At 38.7% G+C, this 22,775-nt stretch overlaps 2 protein-coding genes across 2 annotated transcripts; both read left to right on the plus strand.

Moving 5' to 3' along the window:
- Window positions 1–694: 694 nt before the first annotated feature.
- gnaq (guanine nucleotide binding protein (G protein), q polypeptide) lies at window positions 695–9,444 on the plus strand. The gene is made up of 7 exons (XM_072672976.1): window positions 695–1,784; window positions 2,583–2,767; window positions 4,095–4,249; window positions 4,681–4,809; window positions 5,191–5,320; window positions 6,424–6,577; window positions 7,626–9,444. Exons 1-7 carry the CDS (start codon window positions 1,649–1,651, stop codon window positions 7,814–7,816), a joined length of 1,080 nt encoding a protein of 359 aa, XP_072529077.1. The 5' UTR covers window positions 695–1,648; the 3' UTR covers window positions 7,817–9,444.
- A 1,219-nt stretch (window positions 9,445–10,663) lies between these two features.
- Window positions 10,664–15,324, plus strand: LOC140573526 (guanine nucleotide-binding protein subunit alpha-14-like). Its single transcript, XM_072692935.1, has 7 exons — window positions 10,664–10,790; window positions 11,966–12,150; window positions 12,798–12,952; window positions 13,161–13,289; window positions 13,719–13,848; window positions 13,966–14,119; window positions 14,808–15,324. The coding sequence occupies exons 1-7, from the start codon at window positions 10,664–10,666 to the stop codon at window positions 14,999–15,001; spliced, it is 1,074 nt and encodes a 357-aa protein (XP_072549036.1). The 3' UTR covers window positions 15,002–15,324.
- Window positions 15,325–22,775: the final 7,451 nt, after the last annotated feature.

The raw sequence follows: 22,775 nt of genomic DNA on the forward strand, positions 1-22,775 counted from the left end.
TTGCAGGGAACCCCGAGAGGATCGCTGGTTCCAATCCCGGTTATGCTGCTAGCCAATTGCACAATAGCACAATTGGCCCGTGCTCTCTTCAGGGTGGGTAGATGGCGCGCTCTCCTCTCCTGGTGTGTCTAAGCCAGGTATGCGGCACTTTCCTCCAGGTGCTTTGGCGAGCGGCTTGACTGCGCACATAACGCTCATATCGGAGAGTACTATGGTCTCCATATTGACTTTTTTTTTCTTGAGGTTTTTCTTGAGTAAACAGTAAATCACTTTTGTTAGTCTGCTAAATGCCCTAAATGTAAATGTAAATAAGGGGGCATGTGTTGGTCCGCCCTCACTAACCTCAGGGGAGTGAGTACATACGGGTGGGGAAATTGGTGGTCCAACTTGGGGGCATAAAGTGGCTAAAAAAAAATCTTATAAAATGACATGTATTTAGTTTGTAATTACATGTATCGTGATAATTTAAAATATCAAACATCATGATATATCATTTGTCCCATATCGCCCAGCCCTACTGGACATAACCTCCCACTCCAGCTGCCTGCATTCATATGTCAGTAAGTCTGGGCCTGAGCAAGACACCACAGACCTCAGAGTATCAGTCTCTCACATAAGTGACTGAACTCTCTGCATTGTAAGGACAGGCAGAAGAGACCCTGTCACTCGAGCAGGATTCTCTGGAGAAGAAAAGTGTGCTGCTTCCCACACGCTGTGTAAACTGCTTCCTCTTGCGTTTCCTCTTGGCCAAACACACCCCTCCTCGACTTTAAACGTCACATGGCAGGGAGTGGATCGTGCCTGTAATGAAATTGCATATGGAATAGCCGAGAGAGGACTCCGGTGCACTTCAGCTGGGATTTACTTGATGCGAAATAAAGAGGAGGAGGAGGAGGAGGACTATTCTGAATATCTGAATTCAGCACGGTGGCCTTTTTATGACTTCGCAGTCTTCGTACCTGAGGAGGTTGTGTTGTCGGTGGATTTTCCAGTAGACAACTGTTCCAGTCTGGTGGTTCGGAGGGAATTGGAGTGAAAGTCCGCCATATTCAGCTTTACCACGCCCGGAGTCGAGTCGAGTCGAGTCGAGTCAAATCGAGCCGAGTCGTTTGGGGGGGGTGGAAAGCATTTCGGCGCACTGGCCGAGCTAAACATGCGAATGTTGTCTTCTACTGGGAGTGCTGGGAGACGTGGATAAGACCAGAGCCCCTTCGCTTCTTCGGCCGTAGGAGAGCACGGGTTTTATTAGCGAGCTGGTTGTTTATGTCGAGCAAAGCCATGGAGTCATTCTGCCCAAAGGATCTGTTGCTTTTAAAGTGAGGGCTGGTCAAGCCTACAGCAGCCTGGGTGGGATCTGAGTGCTAGCTAGCTACTAGTTATGTGCTACAAGTTTTGGCCCCTGGTTAAAACAACAGGGATGATCCAGAGTCGCAAAAAACGTTTGTTTATGAATTACGTCGACGTTTTATGAATCAGCCGCCCCCTCCTCCCCTCTAAACTACAGGAAAACTATTTCTCTAGCTAATTATTAATATCTACACCCATGTTTGGACGGTTTTTTTTTTCCTCAATGGAAGTGCGGAAAAACTCCTAGACACGGAGGGGGGATCAAAAAATCGCCGTCCTGGTCTTTTTCATTGGGGGAATCATGACTCTGGACTCCATAATGGCGTGTTGCCTCAGCGAAGAGGCGAAAGAAGCGAGGCGGATCAACGACGAGATCGAGAGGCAGCTCCGCCGGGACAAGAAAGACGCCCGTCGGGAGCTCAAGCTACTGCTACTCGGTAGGAGATCAAAATGACTTCGGGAAAAAAGGCAATCTGGCGTAAGCTTTGTCGCCTACAGGCTGCGGTTTGTTATGCAAAACCTAGCTCGCCTCGCTTAAACCAAGTGGTTTCACATGCAAATTCTCCTTGGGTTAATTACTGTCACTGTGGCTTGAAGTAAATCAAGCGTGGCTCTGGCTGCATTTTGTACTGGGGCAGTGGCAGAGACTGTTGTGCAAACCTCTGGTAGGTGGACAAGGACCAGACCATGAACAAGACCAGTCTATAGTAGTAGTTTCAGTCTAAGAGGTAGAATTGGAGACCATCAGAGAGGCTTCATGAGTACCACATGTATGTATGTATGTATGTATGTTTGCCTGCCTGCCTGCCTGCCTGCCTGCCTTCCTTGTTGAAGACCAAAGCCATCATGTGTTTATGGTGCACATGTTCAGCCTCCCCTGTACTGACCCCAACATTAAACCTGTTCCAGAAACCCACTGGACATTTAAGTCGAGTCACCTTAGAGCATGGGTTGTGTCTAGTAGGCCCCATGTGTTGAGCTGGCCAAGGGCTCGCCTAAGCTTTTACGATTCTGAGAAACTATCGACCCTCCTTGTAGACCACCATCCATTTAGGGTGGCTGGAAAGTCAACCACCTCCCTGCAGCCTACTAAACTCTGCAGTTTTGGCAGGTGATGAGCAGCAGGTGTAGGGCATCTTGAGTTGTCTCTTTGTTTTTTGTTTTTTTTTTGTCTTTGTTTTTCTTGACTCTTTCTTTTTTTTTTTACCCCTTTATTATTTTTGCATTTGATGTAGGGACTGGAGAGAGTGGAAAGAGCACCTTTATCAAGCAGATGAGAATCATTCACGGTTCAGGCTACTCGGAGGAGGACAAGAAGGGTTTCACCAAGCTGGTCTACCAGAACATCTTCACGTCAGTTCAGGCCATGATCCGAGCCATGGACACCCTCCAGATTCCCTACAAATATGAACACAATAAGGTGCAGTTGTTTTTCCGCAATTGACCTTGCCTTTGCTGGGCTGAGATAAGGAGTGGCCTCTAATTGTCTACCCGCTAACATTGAACTTCGTTCTGAGATCTCTGGTCAAACAGGGAGGTCTTTCATATTGTTTTGGCCAGCATGGTCCCATGACTTTAGTAAACTGCTGCACAGTCAACAAGTGCATCAAGTCATTATCAGGAAACATTCATAGGTTTGATATTTAATTGTTTAATAAATGTTATTATTGATGGACATCTGTGGATCATTTAGAGCTTCCCGGGGGACGCACCTTCATCATGAAGTAGGTCAACTCATGAGACAAATACCCTGAGAGAGACAGAATCACTTTGGTTAATCACGCAGCTCAGCCCTAACGAGATTATCCCTCCGAGCTATAAAATTAATTATACAAATTCACTGCCTTATAGAAGTGTGCCTGTTGCCTCTTTTCCATTTCTAGATAGGCCTAAAGGCAAGCCTATTTTTTTTATCTTCTGCATGCAGTTGACTGAAATTATAGAACATTGTAACCTTGATGAAGCACCACAGTAATGGGTCATACTTTGCCTGGAGTAACTTTTTCAGAAACTTAAAGCATGATAAAATAGGACACCAGGTTACACAGATGTGGCCAAGTAAACTCCTTAGATGGGTGTAAATGATTTTAGGATATAGGTATGTATGTGTATCATCTCATTGCTGCCATGCAAAGCCTTGTAAAGTCAACATGGTTATTTTGAACTGTTTCTATAGGTCCGTAGATTAGTCTGTTAGTACAATTTTAGCATTTTGACACAATGTAAAGAACAGCTGGTAGATTTAAAACAACAACAACTGCGACTAGGGCTGAGTGATCTAGTAAAAATATATCACAATATTTAAAGACACTTTTACGATACACTATATTTATCACAATACATTGTCATCTAAATACATCAGTAGTGGCCAATTCTTAAAAAAACTACTATTCAGATCCTCTCCTGTACTGAGTACAGTGATTTTTATTCAGCATCTGCTGCATGTCATCTAATTAAACCAGTCTAATTACACTGTTGTAGTAAAACCGAAAGCTGATCAGTGTTCTTTACGCACTAACAATACCCTTGATATGCTTAAATTTTGTTTGTGATACACTATGCTTTTTTTTTTTATCACTTACATATCATTATCATATAGCCATATTGCCCAGCCCTCACCTTGACCAATACATAAATATTCATACATGTATATGCCAGTGTTGTCTAAGAAGCTATTTTGGGTGATTCATCTGTATCTCTGACATATGTGTGTGTGTTAATTATGTATTTGCCTCTTCATTTTTCAGGGCAATGCCAATGTGGTTCGAGAAATTGATGTAGAGAAAGTCTCAGCATTTGTAAATCCTTATGTAGATGCCATTAAGAGCTTATGGAATGACCCAGGAATCCAGGAGTGCTATGATCGACGGAGAGAATATCAGCTCTCAGATTCTACCAAATAGTGAGTGTACTGCAGCTCTCCATCATCATCATCATCATCATCATCATCATCATCATCATCCTTCCCATCTTGCAGTGTCACTGGTTTCGACTTAATTTATCACACCAGTTAATGCATAATTGAAATGTATGATTTTTAGAGGTCCTCTTGCTTCCCTGTCTCAGCAGGCAGCGGGCACAGTAGGGTTGCTTCAGGTCACGGCTAATTCCAGTATGAAACTGAAAGCTTTGACAGTAGACAGCTGAAACATGTGACCACTAGGCCTGTGTAAATGGAAGCATGGCATTATTTTTATAAATATGGGAACTGGTCAATTTCAGTATAATAAAGCTGCTTGAACCCCCCCCCCTCCCCCAACTGAGCAGTTACTATAGAGAAGCTATTTCAGGTGATGCATCTGTATTTCTAACATGTATATATTCTCTCATCAGCTACCTGAATTCACTGGATCGTATTTCAGACCCGTCGTATGTGCCCACGCAGCAAGATGTGCTCAGGGTCAGAGTGCCCACAACTGGCATCATCGAGTACCCTTTTGACCTGCAAAGCGTCATATTCAGGTAGACCTGATGTTCTCCTCTATTCTCATGAAGCTTCTCTTGTCTAAATTGGGCTGCACAGTGAATTATTTGCAGATAAATGGGGGGGAAAGAACTTTCTACTGAAAATGTAACAGCCTAATTTTCAGATTAATAGCATATATATAATATATAATGAGATCAACAACACTACTTTAAGCTGCAAAACAGGTCTATACATCTCTTACTGTCATCTAATATGAATAATTAAGTAACGTGAAATGAACTTGCCGCAGTCCTCCCGTTTGCCTTGCTGCACAATTTTCCTTGTCTCTTGTTCTGCTTCTGCTGCAGTGTGTGCTTTATGACTTTTGGTGCCATTGTCATACCTTTTGACCTCTGATTACTCTGATAATCGTCTAGAATGGTGGACGTGGGTGGCCAGCGGTCAGAGAGACGGAAGTGGATCCATTGCTTCGAGAATGTCACCTCCATCATGTTCCTGGTGGCTCTGAGTGAATATGACCAAGTTCTGGTGGAATCTGACAATGAGGTGTGTGTCTCTGAACGGTCAGTAGAGGGAGCCAGAGTAACGCCCACAGTGGGCTCTGAACAAGTTGGTTGAGGTTGTCTGTATTAATTGATGGAAAGGATCATGTTAATGACTTTTTATGTAGAGAACTAGTTACTATTTGGGCAAATTAACCAATCTGCTGAAAGCTGATGACCAGCACTGATCATTTCTGTTTTGGTTTTTTTTTTTTTGGTATGAACTTGTATTCCTCCAACTATAGGATGTAACCTGACAGCTGTGCTACAGGGGAACTCGATATGCTTACTCACTTGTTAACTAAATTACACAAATACAGATTAAAGTGGTGAATGTGAATGCAGACCACCCTGGATAGAATAATGTAAAATGTCTCCAGACCTGACCATTACCATGAAAAAATGATGGCAACATAATTTCTATTGATGAATGTAATATGCTGGAAAAATGTGAAAAGTGCAGAAGAGTAGTCTATATTGTGTATTTATAGGGATGGAAAATTGACACATTTTACCAGGTTGCCCAATCGTATTAGCAAAACAATATTGGCCAATAGCAGATTTTTATTTCATAGCAGTTTTGCCCTTCTATGTAGAAGCATGTTGGTTAATAATAAGCATGAGCACAAGTATTTCTCCCACTGACTTTGCTGGTTGTGTAGTCCATAAACACTCACTGAGCACTTTATTAGGAAAACTACTAAACACTGCTGTCTATTGTCTCTAATCAGCCTCAACATGGATTCCACAATACGTTGGAAACATCCTTTGAGATTCTGGTCCTTGTTAACATGATTGCATCATGCATGATACCATTTCCACAGATTTTTCAGGAGAGAGCCTGGAGATCCCTGTTTTGCCACATCCCAGAGGTCTTCTATTGGCTTTTTATTTTCATTTGGTGACGCGAACATCACCAGAAGCTAGTGGTCCATATCTGCACGTGCTGCTACATGATTGTCTGATTAGATAATTGGTTCCATAGGAAGTGCTCAATGAGTGTTTTTAAAAATTGGGCAGAGTAGGTTTTGGAGAAGCCTGGCTAAACGTGTGTGATTTTGTGAAATAATACACATATATAATATATATTTTTTTATTCCCCCTCAGAATCGGATGGAGGAAAGCAAAGCGCTGTTTAAGACGATCATAACGTATCCCTGGTTCCAGAATTCTTCAGTGATTTTGTTTTTGAACAAGAAAGATCTGTTGGAAGAGAAAATAATGTATTCACATCTTGTGGATTACTTCCCGGAGTACGATGGTGAGTGGTTTGAAAATATGCTTTTAAATGTGTTGTGTGTGAGACTAAACATCAGACTCAATTTCTGTGAAAGATTCATTGTTACTATGCATTCTATACATTGCGTCCTGCGTATGGATGATACTGCCATATCTTCGAAATGCTAACCTTCACCTGAAAAAGAAAAATGTTTGGGCACAGTGTGTTTTTACAGCTACCAGAGTAAAAAAAAAAACATGATTTTTGAGTAACAAAGGATACATCATTAAATTCTGATATTTGTTTGGTCAACTGTTTGAATTAATTTCTATTTGATAACTAATTTTTAAACAATCTAGTGGATTTACCAGAAACACTACGCGGAATCCTATTTTTATGGCAGATGACAGTAAGCTCTGTTTTATTTCCTCATCAGTGAGCTGAAAACACCAAGCTAATATTGACAACCATGCATTCTTCTGATGGCAATTTATTTTTAAACACTCCAGTGGATTTAAATGCATACAAATGCATATCAGCTATCAGCTGTCATCATATGTTTCTGTGCACGACACATGAACAAAACAAAGGTTTTGTATTGTTTGCATTGTAAGACAAATGCACAGCTTTGTGAGGGTCAAATATGATTCATATTTCTTTATAAGGGGTACAGTTGAAAAATCTGATGAGGGCAGAGAATTTGTAGTGGTATAAAAAATAACTTTTGACAGAATATTCACTTCATGAACTACCTGCTAGCAGATTACTAAGCGACAGCTTTTGTCCTGCCTACTTTTATTTCCGACTGTAGTAACAACATTTAAATATAGAAACTTTACATGTTGGTTCATGTCTGTGGTCACATTTATAATTAAACTGTAACTTGAAGTGTCATTCAAAAGAGAATTCGTCCTTTCTTTGTTGGTCGCCTTGACCTCATTGAGATTAACATTACGTTTTCATCTGTAGAAATACACTTTTGCCTTTAGAAATGCCTAGCACAAACGTGAATCACGACCACAAACAAGAAACAATTTTTTATTTTGTGTTCTCTAATGGCTCTCCTGTTGTTTCTGCTTCTCACTGCCAGGTCCCCAAAGGGATGCCCAGGCAGGGAGGGAATTCATCCTGAAGATGTTTGTTGACCTGAATCCAGACAGTGACAAAATCATCTATTCTCACTTCACCTGCGCAACAGACACGGAAAACATCCGATTTGTCTTCGCTGCTGTCAAGGACACTATCCTGCAGCTCAACCTGAAGGAATACAATCTAGTCTAGAGAAGACAAAACTAACTGGTCACAGCTTTTGTGGTGTTCTTGCCTGCTCCAGAAGTACCTGCAGTCCACAGCTTGACCACAGATGGCATGCATAAGACCGTATAGGTCCATCATGTTGTTTTTTTTTTTGTTTTTGTTTTTTTTTCTGTTTCTTTTCTTCTTCAGGGGCAAATTGGAGACTGATTGCCTTTTTGTCTTTGGACCATAATATCAATTAATACAAACTGCTCACTACTGCATAATTATTTATTTGCACCTACTTGGAGCTTGTTCACAGGGTCCATCTTGAATATTATTATTCCATTTTAAAGAGAAATTATGGTTAATGAACTTTTTATGATTATAAGCGGCAGATGCGTTCGGAAGAAACATACTTTCACCTTCCTGCTTTCCTGAGGAGTCTGTGGCTTAATTCCATAGCGTTTTTTTTTTTTTTTTTCTCTCTCTGTCTGCGATTTGAAGAATGTACACATTTGGTTAATTACTAAGGTGATTTGTTCTTTCACTTTAGTCATTTTATTTGATGATTCTGTGAGGGACAAGAGGTTGTTGCAAAGTAATTAAAACCGTTGTCCTTTGTATTTAAGTACTTTAGCTGGTAACTGCGTTCCATTCGAAGTTCAAAGAGGCTTTGCAGGTTCAGGGGGTTGCTCTAAAAGAAGTCAGATTACCATGCTTTTGTTGTCTTCATGATGAATAGGAGTAAATGGTTAGGAGTTGAGTGGTAGTATGGAAAAGTGCCACAAATTTCTTTGCTTTTAAATATGCTTGTCTTATATATATATATATATTGCCAAATGAATTCTTGCACCGCCAAGTTTAGCTGTCCCCTTCATTTTCAATGTCTATAGTAGTTCATTTCTTTAACACACCTGTTATACTGTCTACAGGGTATTTTACTTTGCTGTTTTGCTCTTGTAAAGTAGTCCTGCTTCACAATTAGTGCTCACTTTTAATGCAGATTGCTCTGAGTCACTATACTCATCAGTATTTCCAATTGTTAAGTCAGTTTTGTCATTCATTTATATTTGGAGCCGATTGCCTGAGAGTTTGCCCACTGGGTCCCACTTTTTTTTTTTTTTTTTTGATCACAGCCCTGTCTTTTTACTTCGAATGCCAAATACTCCCAGTATACCATTGGAGTACTCTAATTGACAGTAATTGTTTTTTGACCAAGAGGTTAGTTTTAGTTAAATCAAGCTTTTGTCAGTATGTACAATCATTGTCAGTGTAAGGCTGCCTTACTGAATTGCTTTCAAGAAGATGGTTGGCCCCTGTCGATGTTAAGATTTGAGGCAATACAGATGTATACAGAGTGCGCAGTGTTCCTTCGAGTCTAAATTGCTTCTGTGGTCTGGCGGAAGAGGAAAATGATTCCTGTAATATCAAATTCCCTTTTGTCGTACATGAGCTTTCATCAGGTTTACAAACTCTTATTGATGAAGGGATGCTAGTTTAGAAAGTAACAGTGGTGGTGTTCGTGCTGTGTGGTGTTCACCATCCAAATGTTATGAAAATGAAACAAAAGTCCTCATGATTCCAAGGGATTTTGGTGTTAATCTGATGGTGTTGAAATCATTCCTAAAATGACTGATCTCAAATTAAACTCAACCTGCTTTTAAATCCTTGCAATGGCCTTAAATACCATTTCTTTGTCACTCAAAATTGTATTCGACCTCTCTTCCATGATGCTATCTGTGCTCTTGCATCTGCAAGATTATGTTGTGAGTTGTTCTGTTGAGCTCGGGATGATCTTGGAAGAGCTGCCTTTAATGCAGGATGGGGTTGGGAGCAGCTTTGCTGTTCAGTAGTGGCTCTTTGTAACAGCATCTGCTGTTACTGTTTTTTTTTTTTTGTTGTTGTTTTTTTTTTTTAAATAACACCACAGAAATGTGCCTCAAGGCAAGCATGAATGAAACACTTCCAAAAACACTGGTGTTCCCATATATTCCCATTTTATTCCACTGGAAAATGTGAGCACATGCCCCAACTAAATGCCCTTTATTCACCAAATTTCTTGGGCTCAAGTGGAGTAACATGAAACCAAAAGTAGTTGTACTTGAATGGTGAGTCTGACTCCACCCCTGAGTATTCAGTACATTCTTTACATGGTTGAGGGTGTCTTGATAGTATGCCATGGTTTGAGGTGCCCTGTCATATGTGTGCCACTGACACTTGAAGATGGCTATTCATGTTGCCAGTATGAGCTTCACTGGTCTATTACTTCAACAACACATCATCTCCAAGAGAAGAGAAGAAAGCAAGTGTTAATCATCAGACACTGGTAATCATACCAGGCTGAGACTTCCTCAGTCATGTCAGATTGTCCTTTTTTCTGACTAATGATTGGTTTTGGTCAGAAATCTCATTGGTGTGACCAAATCTAGATCAAGTTTTCAATTCTCTACTACCTTCATACACCCAGTACGGAAGGGAACTGCAAATACAGTGATGCTGCAGTTTCTTCACAAACCCTATGTTGCCAAGGTGCAATGTGCTGTTTTCCACTTTCGTCTCAAAGTTGGATTTTTTTTTGTTCTTCAGAGCAATGTCATTAGAGCAGATGTCTAAAATGCTTCCTAATCAACTGTTCTGGAATAAATTATTCCACTTCATAAACCTGAACCTTCAAATGTGTTGTCATTCACTAGGTGAGCCTGTTGGAGAGGCAGAAGAAAGGAAAGCAGAATGAGGAAAGAGCTTGGGGAAAAAAGTTGTTTCAGGTATAGTGCTCAGATTGGATTCCACTGAAACGCCCTATTTACAGCAGAAGGAGTAAGGCAGCTACAGTTTGTGGTATAACCTGCGTGTCTGTTTTTATTCTTGTGAAGATTGTAGTTTGGGAACATGGATGGCTGTTGCATGTCTTGTAACAAGCAAGAAAGGGAAAGATACAGGAAGCACAGAGAGATTGAGCGACAGCTGAAATTGGACAAACTGGAAGCACATCGACAAGTGACGCTGCTACTTCTAGGTGTGTGTGTGTGTGTGTGTAAGTATAAATAAAACACGCATATATAAATATGTGTTTTATTTATACTATACATTTAAAACTGTCATGATGTTTTTCATAGAAGCATTTTATAAAAAAAAACTCCTCCTGAGTAGTTCTAAAAAGTTACTTGAACTGTCTAGCTCTAAATGTATTTCCTTGTTCGACTGTGAAATTTCAACCTGCTTTACAGAGATAAGCCTTCCAACAGCTCTCATTCAACTGTGCATGAAAAGCATAAGTATTGTCTTATTTATATATATATATGTCACATCAATGCTCTCTGTAAACAAGGGAAAGTACAAGACTCGTTCCAGTGACTGGATCACCCTTGAGGTGCCAAGAGCTTTTACTGAAGGAAGCTCTATACAGGCTCTATACAACCTGCGACTGTTAGTTAACTTATGATCTATATTAGTTGTTTAATCAGATTAGCCCTGTTTGCTTGTTTTCTTGTTTCCTAGTTTTCATTTATGGGTCATTTTTTAGTTAAAGTAAAAGTAAAGTCTTTTTTTCATGTTTAAATCCCTTCTGTATAATGCTCGGCTGTGTTGTGACCGAGGGTCACTCTTAATGTATTTATAGTTGATAAAAAAAACACGAAGTTGCGCCCATTGTTGGGGCAGTGGTTAGAGCTCTGGGTTAATGATGACAGGGTTGTGGGTTCAATACCCGGACCTGCCACTGTTGGGCCCTTAAGCAAAGCCCTTCACCCTCTCTGCTGCAGCAATGGCAAATGCTTCCTTCTGTGTTCGTCACAAATGGTAAATATGGCTGTCTTGTCTTGTGCAAATGCACGCACACAGCTTATCTAGTCCCTGCAGAGAAGTACTGCCAATAGAATAGGATCCTCTGGAGAAGTGAAACATGAACGTATTGGCCCTGTGCCTAATGCCAGACGTGAGCTAGAGGGGCATAAAGCCCCCCAGCATTGAGCTGTGGAGCAGTGGAACTGTGTTCTCTGGAATGATGGTGCTCCATTTAATACTTTTGGGATGAGGTGGGTGGTGATCATCCAACATCCTGACCTCGCTAACTCTCTAGTTGCTAAATATAATCAAATCCTTACAGCAATGCTCCACAATCAAGTTCAAAAAGTCTTCTCTGGACAGTAACCTTGAATACTTATAAAACAATATGTTAAAAAAATTATTTAGGTACAAAGGAGAGTGGTAAGAGCACCCTTGTCAAGCAAATGAGAATCTTCTATGGAAAAGGCTACTCTGAAGATGACCGAAGAGGCTTCACCAGACTCGTCTTTCAGAATATATTTGTTGCAGTTAAAGCTATGATTGCAGCCATGGGGACCCTGCATATCCAATTCACAGATGGCAAAAACACAGTAAGCACTTGTTAGTCTAGACACATAGTCGAGTTACAAGACCAAGTTACATTTACGGTACTGTGCAAAATGTATTGTATTTCCAGTCAAAACAGCAGTTTTAGCAGAAGTTCCGAGGTTAGATAAGGAAGGAACATTTTCAAAAACTGGAGTGTTTAATAATGATGAGAAAAAACTCAAACACACACAAACAACAATCCCTAAGAAAAGATAAATGAAAAAAAAAGGCTAATCAAATAAAGAAGCTGCTGGCATTCTCAGAACACCTGACTCTCAACCCCAGAGTCCAGACCTCAACATCATGTTGACATAATATTTATCTAGTTGCTTGAAAAGTCTGTGTTTTAATTTTACATATTGTCACTGACTGACAAAACCCTGTCATGTTTTACTTTTTGACATAATTTGAATATCTTCTTTACATTGTGTCAGAATTTCATGATGAATGGATTAATAGCAATGCTCCAAAATGACTTCAGTTCCTAGACTGACACATGCTAAGCTCTTCCACTCCAGTTCTATTGGATCCTCAGTACCTGAGGATTTTTTACCCAATAGTGTTTTCTATTTAAGAGGCTTTTATGTAATAAAGCAATACTTGAGAATAGTTTGTTCATGAAAAGTAAATGTGTGTATGTCTTTCTCAGAAATACGCTGCAATGATAAGCAGTGTAGAGGTGGAAACGGTGAACACTATGGAAGCTGACTATGCTGAGGCCATAAAGAGCGCATGGCGTGATCGTGGCATGCAGGAATGCTATGATCGCAGGAGAGAGTTCCACCTGTTGAATTCGGCCAAATAGTGAGTTGGGTTATGGTCAGCACAGGTTTGTGATTTGATAAACAAATCTGCCCAATGCAATTGTTAAGGCATGCTTTATTACTTAGGCAAGTTATTTTATTGTTTATGAATTTCTTTATTTGTTGGGTCTTTTGAATATTATATATGTTTGCTTGTAGTTTAGCCAACATTTCTGCTCGTAATTATTTGTGAACGTGTGGCTTGTTAGTTTCCTGGATGACATGGACAGAATCTCCTCTGCTTTTTACTTGCCGACGGACCAGGATATCCTACGAGTCAGAGGACCCACCACTGGAATTCAGCAGTACACCTTTGAACTCAGCTCTGTAATATTCAGGTGAAATTTTGGGCTAAATGTCTAGACTATTGGTAAAATAACTTAATTAGTAGATAATTAAAGTAGTATTAGCAACAAGCTGATAGTTAATCAGGACAGATACTAAACATATTGATATCTATCAAATACGACCAATTAATTCAATAGCATTTGAGTCATTCTTATTCAAAATTGTGATGGACCGCTATGGTAAATGTTAAAGACCAATAGACACGCATACCTAAAAGTAATTAGCCTTTATTGTATATTTTCACTCAAACATCTAGTATCTTCATTTTTACAGTTTTACAGGTTTGTGTGTGCCTGTAGTGATATGTATAATTTAGATTTCTGGAGCAGTGTGGTGAGATCAGTCGGATTAGTTGGATTAGAGCGTCCGTTTATTCATTTGAATATGTATTTATGACCAACAAGCCAATGTGGTTACAGGATGGTAGACGTTGGAGGTCAGAGGTCTGAGATGAGGAAATGGATCCACAGCTTTGAGAGTGTGACCGCTATAATCTTCCTGGTGGCACTAAACGAATATGACCAGGTCTGGCTTGAGAATGGCAATAAGGTGGGATGTCCTTTTGCTCTGCTTCTCACAGTTACTGAAAACCAAAATCACAATTCAGCTGATAGAGGAATACTGACTCAAAGAAACCATATGTCTTGTATTCCACCCCTCTTACAGAACCGTATGGAGGAGAGTAAGGCTCTGTTTAAGACCATAATTAGCTACCCATGGTTCCAAAATACCTCCATCATCCTCTACCTCAACAAGACAGATCTTCTTCAAGAGAAAATCACAAAGTCCAACCTGGCAGACTACTTTCCCCAATACCAGGGTGAGATTTTTAATAGATACACATTGGCTTTCGAGACTACTGAAACATCAAAGGCAGAATTACTTTTGCTTGTACTTGTGATATGATGGGAACTAAAACAAGTAATGGGATGATTCTTTGTGTTCATGTCTTTCAACTGAGATGAGCATTTTTTTAAAATAATGAACATAAGGAATTACAGTCTAGCAGGTTACAGGTTTGCAGGTTCTGTCCTGTCCTGTCACCTGTTTTTTCCTGCAGTCATTTTCAGGTTCTAAAGGGTTCTAAGTACTAGTCTGTCTCTCTTTTTTAAATTAGTCTTTAAGCACCAACTAATTCAGAGGTATTTGCTAGTAAATCAACAGTAGCAAGAGTACAGTCCTTTGTGGTCTATTTGGATTTTTGTGTGGATTGATATTAGACTTTACTTTTTTCTCTGTTGTTGTTTTGTTGCAATGCACACAAAAGAAATAAAACGAACAACAATGTTCTGGGAGAGACAGTGCCTTTTCTAAAAAAAAAAAAAAAAAGGTAAAGGGGTAGCAATATTTTTAGCCGTAAGACCATAAAAATCATCTGTTGCCAAGCTTGAACCCCTTTTTCATAACTTAATTCAAAGGGAATGCCACTGTTAATTTACGCCATTTATTCCCTGCAAAATATTATTTATCTCTTTCCATGTCACTGATATCTGTCCTTTTCCTTTCAGGCCCGAAGAGTGATGAAGAGGCTGCCAAGCAGTTTATTTTCAAAATGTATGAAGAGCAGAACTCTGAGCGCAGACACTTGTACTTTCATTATACATGTGCCGTAGACACAAATATGATCCATTATGTCTTAACTGATGTAAAAGACATCATATTAAGGACCTGCCTTAAGAAGTTCGGTGAAGACATTTTTTAGTATGCATGTGTGGAGACAGGTAGAAAAATCATTGATACTGTTTTTAGAAAAGTTGTTCGACTATGCAGACGGGCCATATTGAAGGTGCTCTATAATAGATGTGTTTTGCATGAGCTCCTCTCCATTATTCAAAATTTAAAGTTAAAATCTGCATTTTCATAGCAGTTTCCAGGTCAAGTTTTTGTTTAGCAAATGACTAAACCAAAAGTGGGGAAAAAAAGAGAAATCATGAAATGAGGCAGAAAAAGTACAGCCACAAGACATTGAGGGTGCTAAAAGCCCCTAGATTACCTTGCTAACGTCGCAGTCTAATTCTGGAATATCGGACATTCTCTGTGCCATTTGTGGGATGAGCGAGGAGATGAATAACTGATTCAACAGCCTAGACTCTCCTCTACAGGCCATGCAGGCTGTTCTAACTGATCAGCGGTGAGTTCCACAAAAGCTTTGTAATGCTTTTAATGCTTTTGCCTGCAGTTCAGCACCTAAAAGCCATGGGCCACTAGTTCTCAGGGGGAGGGATCTGAATGAAAATGGAGGAATAACAAGAAGAAATACAATTTGTATCCAATAAATGCAAACTATATATCATTTTAACACAATAAGTCACAAAAAGTCCACAGAGACACAATTCTGCTCATTCTAAAGCAGGATTACTGTTTATTTACTGAATTTAATGTGTGTCTGTGTGTGTGTGTAAAAGTAATGAACCACTAAATACATGGTTTTATTTTTCAAATTTGTTAAAAAACATAGTTTCTAAAATTAATACAATTAAATTGTATCTAAAATGTGCAAAAATATTCATGGTTAAGGTTCCTCTAGAAGAGTTATTCACTTAGAAGTGAATAACTCTTCTTAAATGTTTCTTAACGTTTAATAAATTAATGTGTAATTTGACCAAACTATTGATAAGACTAAAAATACAGGAATGAATTTGCTTTTTACTTGCTAAATATAACATACAGAATATATAAAAAAATGTATTTAATGTGCCACTACTTTTGCACACACCATTTATTTTAAATTCTTTGCCGTTGTGTTACATTAAGCAACTAATTATGCTTCAGAAGTGTGTTTTTCTGTAGATGATGAACTTATTTTAATTTAGAAAACTTATGTGCAACATATGTGCTTTTAATAATAATAATAATAATAATAATAATAAAAATAGCATGCATTTTATAATCTGTGGCAATAATGCAGAATTAGTTGATTTGTGATATTTACAAAATGTAAAGTTTTTTTCTGAGCGACTGCATACATGTTATGGTAATTATTACTGTAAAAAGTAACAGCAGCAATAAAATAATAATAATAACAAAAACTGTTTCCCCGCACTGTTATGGTTAAACTTCTGCAATTTATATGTGGTTCATATGTGTCCTGAATCATAACGCAACTTACTACACAGCCAGTAGGTGTAACATTTTTGTACATATGTAAATATCTTTCTTGCACATGAATCCACTAAAAAAGCATTGCATATGCACTGGATCTCACCTGGAAGGTTCTGTGAAGTCTTCTTTTTACTGATTGGTGCTGATAAGTATCTGAATAATATGATTTACAGTATTAATTCATGCAGATCTTGCTAAAATCTCATGTAGAAAGTCAGTGACCCTCATTCACAAGGTGCATAAAAAGTACTACTCTGCATCTGATTCATGAAACCTTCATACCTTGATGAAATGATTAATCAGCTTCAGTTTATGAAATGAAGTGTCAGCCTATCAGCACCTCATTTACATTTACACTAAGCATGCTCTTCTCAGCCAATGGCTGTGTTCGAAGTTTGAGGTTGAGTGTTGAGTGCCCTGGTCCAACTATTGACCAAACTTTATAGTGTTAAAATTATGAGAGCTGTACAGAATAAAATGTAAAAATTAACCAAACCTAATTAAGAAGGATGCAAATGTGATACTGTGATTATTTTCCTCTAATAGAATTAAACGCTGTAGTATTGCTGTGTATGGGGGCTTCTGCATTAGCTGTTTTTTTGTTGTTGTTTTAATATGTCGCAGATTTCAAGCACTTATGCCTTTGTGTTTCTGGCACAGAACGTGAGCAGTCTTTTAGGCTGGGTCTAAACTAGCATAATTTTTTTCTTTTAATTTTAAACAATTTCTAATATCAGAACATATTTGTTTTATCAGTAAAGCCTTGTTATCATCGGTTGAGACAGCAATTGGTGGGAGCAGCACATTTAGTTGTACAGAGTGTATTTTTTTATTTGAGCTTCCATCATTAAAGTCCCCCTGGTTTAATTTGTTTTTTTTTTTAGCAGTGCAAAATCTAATGTTTTAAAAGTCAGTTTTACTGTTTTTAAAAAGTTGAATAATGAATCACACTTTCCCTTAATGCTACTGACGCTTTTCCATTAAGCTACTTATTATTACTTGGGTCTCAAATCACCTGCTTTCATCAACTGAGACAGAATTATTATTATTATTATTATTTTAATGTGCATTTTTAATGCAATTGGAGTGTCCAATACAAAACCTGTGTCTAAAAGATTTCCCTTGGCTTATTTAATTTGGCTATCTTTAAAAGTGTCATTATGATAATTTTTTTTATTATATTAATAATAATAGCACTATTAATAATACAATGATTACTATTATTATTATTAATACTATTATTAATAATAATAATAATAATAACAATAATAATAATAATAATGATGATGATGATGATGATGATGATGATAAAAATGCTAGCTAGTGTTCCTTAACATTAGTGTTCACTAGCTAACATTTAATATATACTAATATACAGCTATTTATCTAAACTTCATGTTTCTCAGCTACAATTACACAGGTTTATTACTTTATTAAGTTATTTTTGTTAGCCAGTTAACATTACTAGACGTATAAACCTCTAGCAGCATCGAGCCTGCAGCCCAATCTAGCTATTAGCTAACATCTGCTGCCCTGTCTAGGTCTCTGTCTACCAATCACTAACGCTAGCTAGTGCTAATTTTAGCTAGCACTATAGCTACATTTTAAATGGTCAGAAAACAGACAACAGCTTCAAAAATGAAGGTAACACCTCTTTCCTAAGGTAACACATTAGTTAGATAGCCAGGTTAATATGAGCCTGTACAGTCCAGTTTTAGATATCTAGCTAACTCGTGATGGAGTTGGTTAGCTAGTTAGCTAGCTAGCTAATTATGTGGCTAGCACAAGTCAGCTAGATAGTATTATCTACTCAATGTTTGTTAGCTAACCTTAACATTATTGTTTGCTGCGTTAAATCGAAAGAAGTATAAGTAGCTATATCGCTCTGCAGACCTTATATAGATAAACATTTTAGCGTATACAGGCACCAGCTGAGCTGCTGAGTGTCAGAAAACAGTATTTTACCTTTTTTACATAGCTAAAACTGGAGAAAACTGGAGTAAAATGGTGCCTTGGTATATATTCAACAGCCACAGCTTATTCACAATGCCAACACTGGGTTTAGTTAGGGTTGATTCAAGGTTAGGGTTAAGGTAAGGAGTTAGGATTTCATTCAATAGACAGGCATTTACATTCAGCTTAGTGCTGAGTTGCATTTAATACATATATTCAGATGAATGTCAGATGAGCATCTACGAGACATCTAAAATGGACCATCCAAGTAAAGTGATGCCTAATGTTTTTAGACCAACATTATGAGCATGATCATCAAGATCATGATCATCATCCATCATCAAGATCATGATCATCATCCATTAATGTCACTGTGAGAACGTTTGCTGCAAACATTGGGAGAACCTTTATTGAGGTCAAGTAACATTTCTTGAATGTTCAATTGATTTTTGGGGGGAAAATGCTTGATGCTAACATTGGTTCAAGGGCATGTTTCAGCGTTTTCAAAACTTTCCATCAACGTTAGGGTGAGATTGTTTGCTCCTAACTCTGAGAGAATATTTCAATAGCGTTAGTCAAAGTTGTGGGAATATTGATTATTAGGTGGGGTAATGCTTTCTTTACTTAGTAGCCAACACTTTAAAAAGTCCCAGCATCACTAACCCTCCGGATGCTTTCTGAACACAACAGCACATACATGTAAAACATTATCACCTTGGCTGCCTTGTCATCATGTCCTGATTCTTACAAATTCCAATACCTTTTTTTGCAAAAAAATATGTTGTATAGCTCCTCTCTTTCTGCTTACGTTAACTCTCAGCCTGTTAAGACGTGGCATTAACTTGCATTGTTGGTGATCTGATCACATTTGAGTTTGACTTTTTATTGTAGTTTATTGTAGGTTTACTGCGATGGTATTGCAGAACCATCACGTGATGTGCTCAGGATCAGAGTGCCCACAACCGACATCATTAAATACACCTTTGACCTGCAAAGCGTCATATTCAGAGAGACCTGATGCTCTCCTCCATTCACATGAAGCTTATCCTTTTCTAAGAAGGGATGTGCAATGTATTATTCTCAGACAAACTGGAGAAAACAGATCTACAACTGATTGATTTAACTTTAATTGTCATTTAGATTAGTAGCATGCCAAAGTAGGGTCATCAGGAGAGCCTCTTCACACTCCTTCCATCGGGCAGACGCTACATGAGTGTGAAGTCCAAGACGGCCAGACTGACAAACAGTTTTTATCCACAAGACATCAGGCTTGGAAACACCTCCTTCTCCTCACACTCAGAACTGGCTGAACTCTGACATGCATCCATTAATATAAGCCCACTACATATATTGCTACCGATATAAACTGTTACCGTTTTACAATTCTGTTTACTGTTGTACTTGCACAATGCACATGCACTTTACACATGCACATCCATACTCATTCTGTTTCTCCCCTTTTATAGTAATATTTATAAGATTGCCAGTAAATAGAGAAACTGCAAAGTAAGAATTTCATTGTACTGTGTAGCTGTGTGTTTCTGCTGTGCACATGACAATAACCTTTTGAATCTTGAATAGTAGCATTACAGTGATAAACACCAACCTCCCACACACCTAAAATCAGGGGTTTGATTTTGTGTCCAGGCCAGGACACAGTAATTGTTCACAGTAGTTGCTGGTGTACCATGTCATGGCAAAGGAAACTTAATGTATGTATGTAGAACGTCTATATCTATACATCTCTAATTCTCATCTAATGTGGATAGTTCAGTAACGGGAATAGTTAACGTACTGCAGTGCTCCTGTTTGCCTTGCTGCACAGTTGTTTTATCTTTCTGTTATATTGCTGCTGCTGTGTGTGTGTGTGTGTGTATGTGTGTGTGTGTGGTCTACGACATCTGGTGTCATTCTCATGTTGATCTTTGACCTCTGATAATTCTCTAGATTGGTTGATGTGGGTGGCCAGCGGGAGTGGCTCCATTGCTTCAAGAATGTCACCTTCATTGTGTTCCTGGTGGCGCTGAGTGAATATGACCAAGTTCTGGTGGAATCTGCCAATAAGGTGTGTGTCTGTCTCTGTACGGTCAGCAGAGGGAGCCAGAGTAGCACTCACAGTGGGCCTCTCACCAAGTAGATGGAAAAGATATGCTTCTCTTTAGGACAGTTGGATTTTTGAATATGTCAATGATTTTTTAATGTATTTATTAAAAAGCTTGTTTGTACTGGTAATCTAATAACATCACCTCTGTCAGAGAGGTGCTTAGTATTCAATCAACCAATTTGCTGATACATACTAGCCCATTTACCTCCAATATCAAGTAGTGGCTGCACATGTCCATGTGCATTGGTGGATATCAGCCTTTATTGATGACCAGCATTTTTATTAAGATGTTGATAATTACTGACTATTTTTAGCTGCTGTATTGCTGGGGTTAGAACTTGATTTCTCTTGAGGGTGAAACCTTAGACGGCTGTGCTACTGGGAAAGTTCAGAAGTTCATAGATTCAGTTCTCAGTTCACAGTACAGATTGAACTGGTGAATTTAAATGCAAACCACCATGGTTAGAATAACAGGTGACCATTAGCATTAGAACAACATATCACAATGAACCTAAATATGCTGCCAGTGCCGTGTGTTCTCCACTCTCTGAGATCTTTCTTAGGAACTTTGTTTTTTTATATGTACACAATTAACTGATTAGATCATTTCATTGAATTGATATTACAGTACCCAAAAAGTGTATGATTTTGTGAAATAACTTCACAGTTCTTCAAGAACTGAATGGAAAAAAGCAGAATGCTGTTTAGGACCATCATAACGTATCCTGGGTTGCAGATTTTTTTTCAGTGATTCAGTGTTGGAGGACTAAATAATGTTTTCACATTCCTGAGTCTGATGGTGGGCGGTTTATGTTAAGTGTAGAAAGTCTGTGAGTGCAACACCTAAACACTGGAGTTTACCCTGCTACTGTTGGAGTAACTCTGCTGTCCAGGGAAGTCGTTCTATTAGATTTTAGAGCACTGCTGTGAGGATTTGATCGCATTAAGTGACACCCCACCGCATCCCCAACTCATCATATTGGACGTAGCACCATCACTCCACAGAGCACAGTTCTACTGTTCCACAGCTGAATGCTGGGGGTCCTTATACCCCCTTAATCAAAAGGTCCATGTTGTGGCATAACCTGTGTGGCTGCTGCTGTGCTCCTGATTGTTATGAAATCTTTTTTTGTGTGTGTGGTCTTCGTCTTCAGCACTGAACTACGCTGAGTTTATTTGAAGTAAGGTTTCCTGACCTGGCATTAGGCATGGTGCCAACAGGTTTGTGTTTATCTGCTTCAGAGAGTCCTATTCTATTGGTAATACTGCTCTACAGGGACTAAACAAGCTATGTGTCTGCATTTGCACATCTGTGTCAAAAATAATTGAAAAAAAGAGAACCTAACTTTGTAGCATGTTAGTTAATGTCCTATTAGGCACTATTCGTAATAATTACACTCAAAAGACAGTTCTAGCTTAAGCCTTTTTTCACATTGACTTCAGTAGGATTTAAGGTAAAGTTTACATTGTAGAAATACATTGGCTCAACAAAAACATTTATAGAATATAAGAAGATGTTCCTTCAAAACTAAATTGCTTCTGCGAATCTTTCCAAACTCTACAGTTTGGAAGTGGGAAATGATTCAAGTAATCTCAAATTCCCTTTGGTTTACAAACTCTTATTAATGAAGGGAGGCTAGTTTAGAAAGTATCAGTGGTGGTGTTCGTGCTGTGTGGTGTTCACCATCCAAATGTTATGAAAATGAAGTAGGAGTCCTCAAGGGATTTTGGTGTTAATCTGATGGTGTTGAAATCATTCCTAAAATGGCTGATCTCAAATGAAACTCTACCTCCAGCATGGTTGACAGTGTTAAATCTGTCGGATGATCATTCAGTTGAGCTCTGAATGATCTCGGAAGTGCTGCCTCTAACACAGGTTATCACAGGAGTTGAATCTTTGCAACAGCATCTTTTGTTACTGTTTTTTTTTATAACACCACAGAAATGTGCCCCAAGGCAAGCATGAACGAAACACTGATATTTCCACATCTTCTCATTTTTCCACTGGGAACTGCAAGCACACATTGAATAACTGAATTCATTAACTGGATATATTTCTAGGGCTGTAGTGGAGTAACATAAAACCAAAAGCAGTTCTACTTGAATGGTGAGTCTGACTCAACCCCTAGTTATTCAGTACATTCTTCACATGTTTAATGGTTACTTGATAGTATGCCATGGTTTGAGGTGCCTCATGTACTTTCATGAATCTGCCATGTGAATATATGCCCCCCTCCCCACACACACACTTTAACTTTGATCATGTTGCCAGTATGAGCTTCACTGATCTATTAGTCCAACAACACACAACATCTCC

The sequence above is a fragment of the Salminus brasiliensis genome, chromosome 1, assembly GCF_030463535.1.
Source record: "Salminus brasiliensis chromosome 1, fSalBra1.hap2, whole genome shotgun sequence".
In the NCBI taxonomy this organism is placed as follows: domain Eukaryota; kingdom Metazoa; phylum Chordata; class Actinopteri; order Characiformes; family Bryconidae; genus Salminus; species Salminus brasiliensis.

What these genes read in the sequence shown, in the direction of transcription:
- LOC140573526 (XM_072692935.1), top strand. Translation starts at nt 10,664, where the DNA reads ATGGATGGCTGTTGCATGTCTTGTAACAAGCAAGAAAGGGAAAGATAC. An exon ending in TCACAGATGGCAAAAACACA is followed by an intron (nt 12,151 to 12,797) that starts GTAAGCACTTGT and finishes TGTCTTTCTCAG; the next exon opens with AAATACGCTGCAATGATAAG. An exon ending in CTGTTGAATTCGGCCAAATA is followed by an intron (nt 12,953 to 13,160) that starts GTGAGTTGGGTT and finishes GTGGCTTGTTAG; the next exon opens with TTTCCTGGATGACATGGACA.
- gnaq (XM_072672976.1), top strand. Translation starts at nt 1,649, where the DNA reads ATGACTCTGGACTCCATAATGGCGTGTTGCCTCAGCGAAGAGGCGAAA. An exon ending in GCTCAAGCTACTGCTACTCG is followed by an intron (nt 1,785 to 2,582) that starts GTAGGAGATCAA and finishes CATTTGATGTAG; the next exon opens with GGACTGGAGAGAGTGGAAAG. An exon ending in CTGCAAAGCGTCATATTCAG is followed by an intron (nt 4,810 to 5,190) that starts GTAGACCTGATG and finishes ATAATCGTCTAG; the next exon opens with AATGGTGGACGTGGGTGGCC.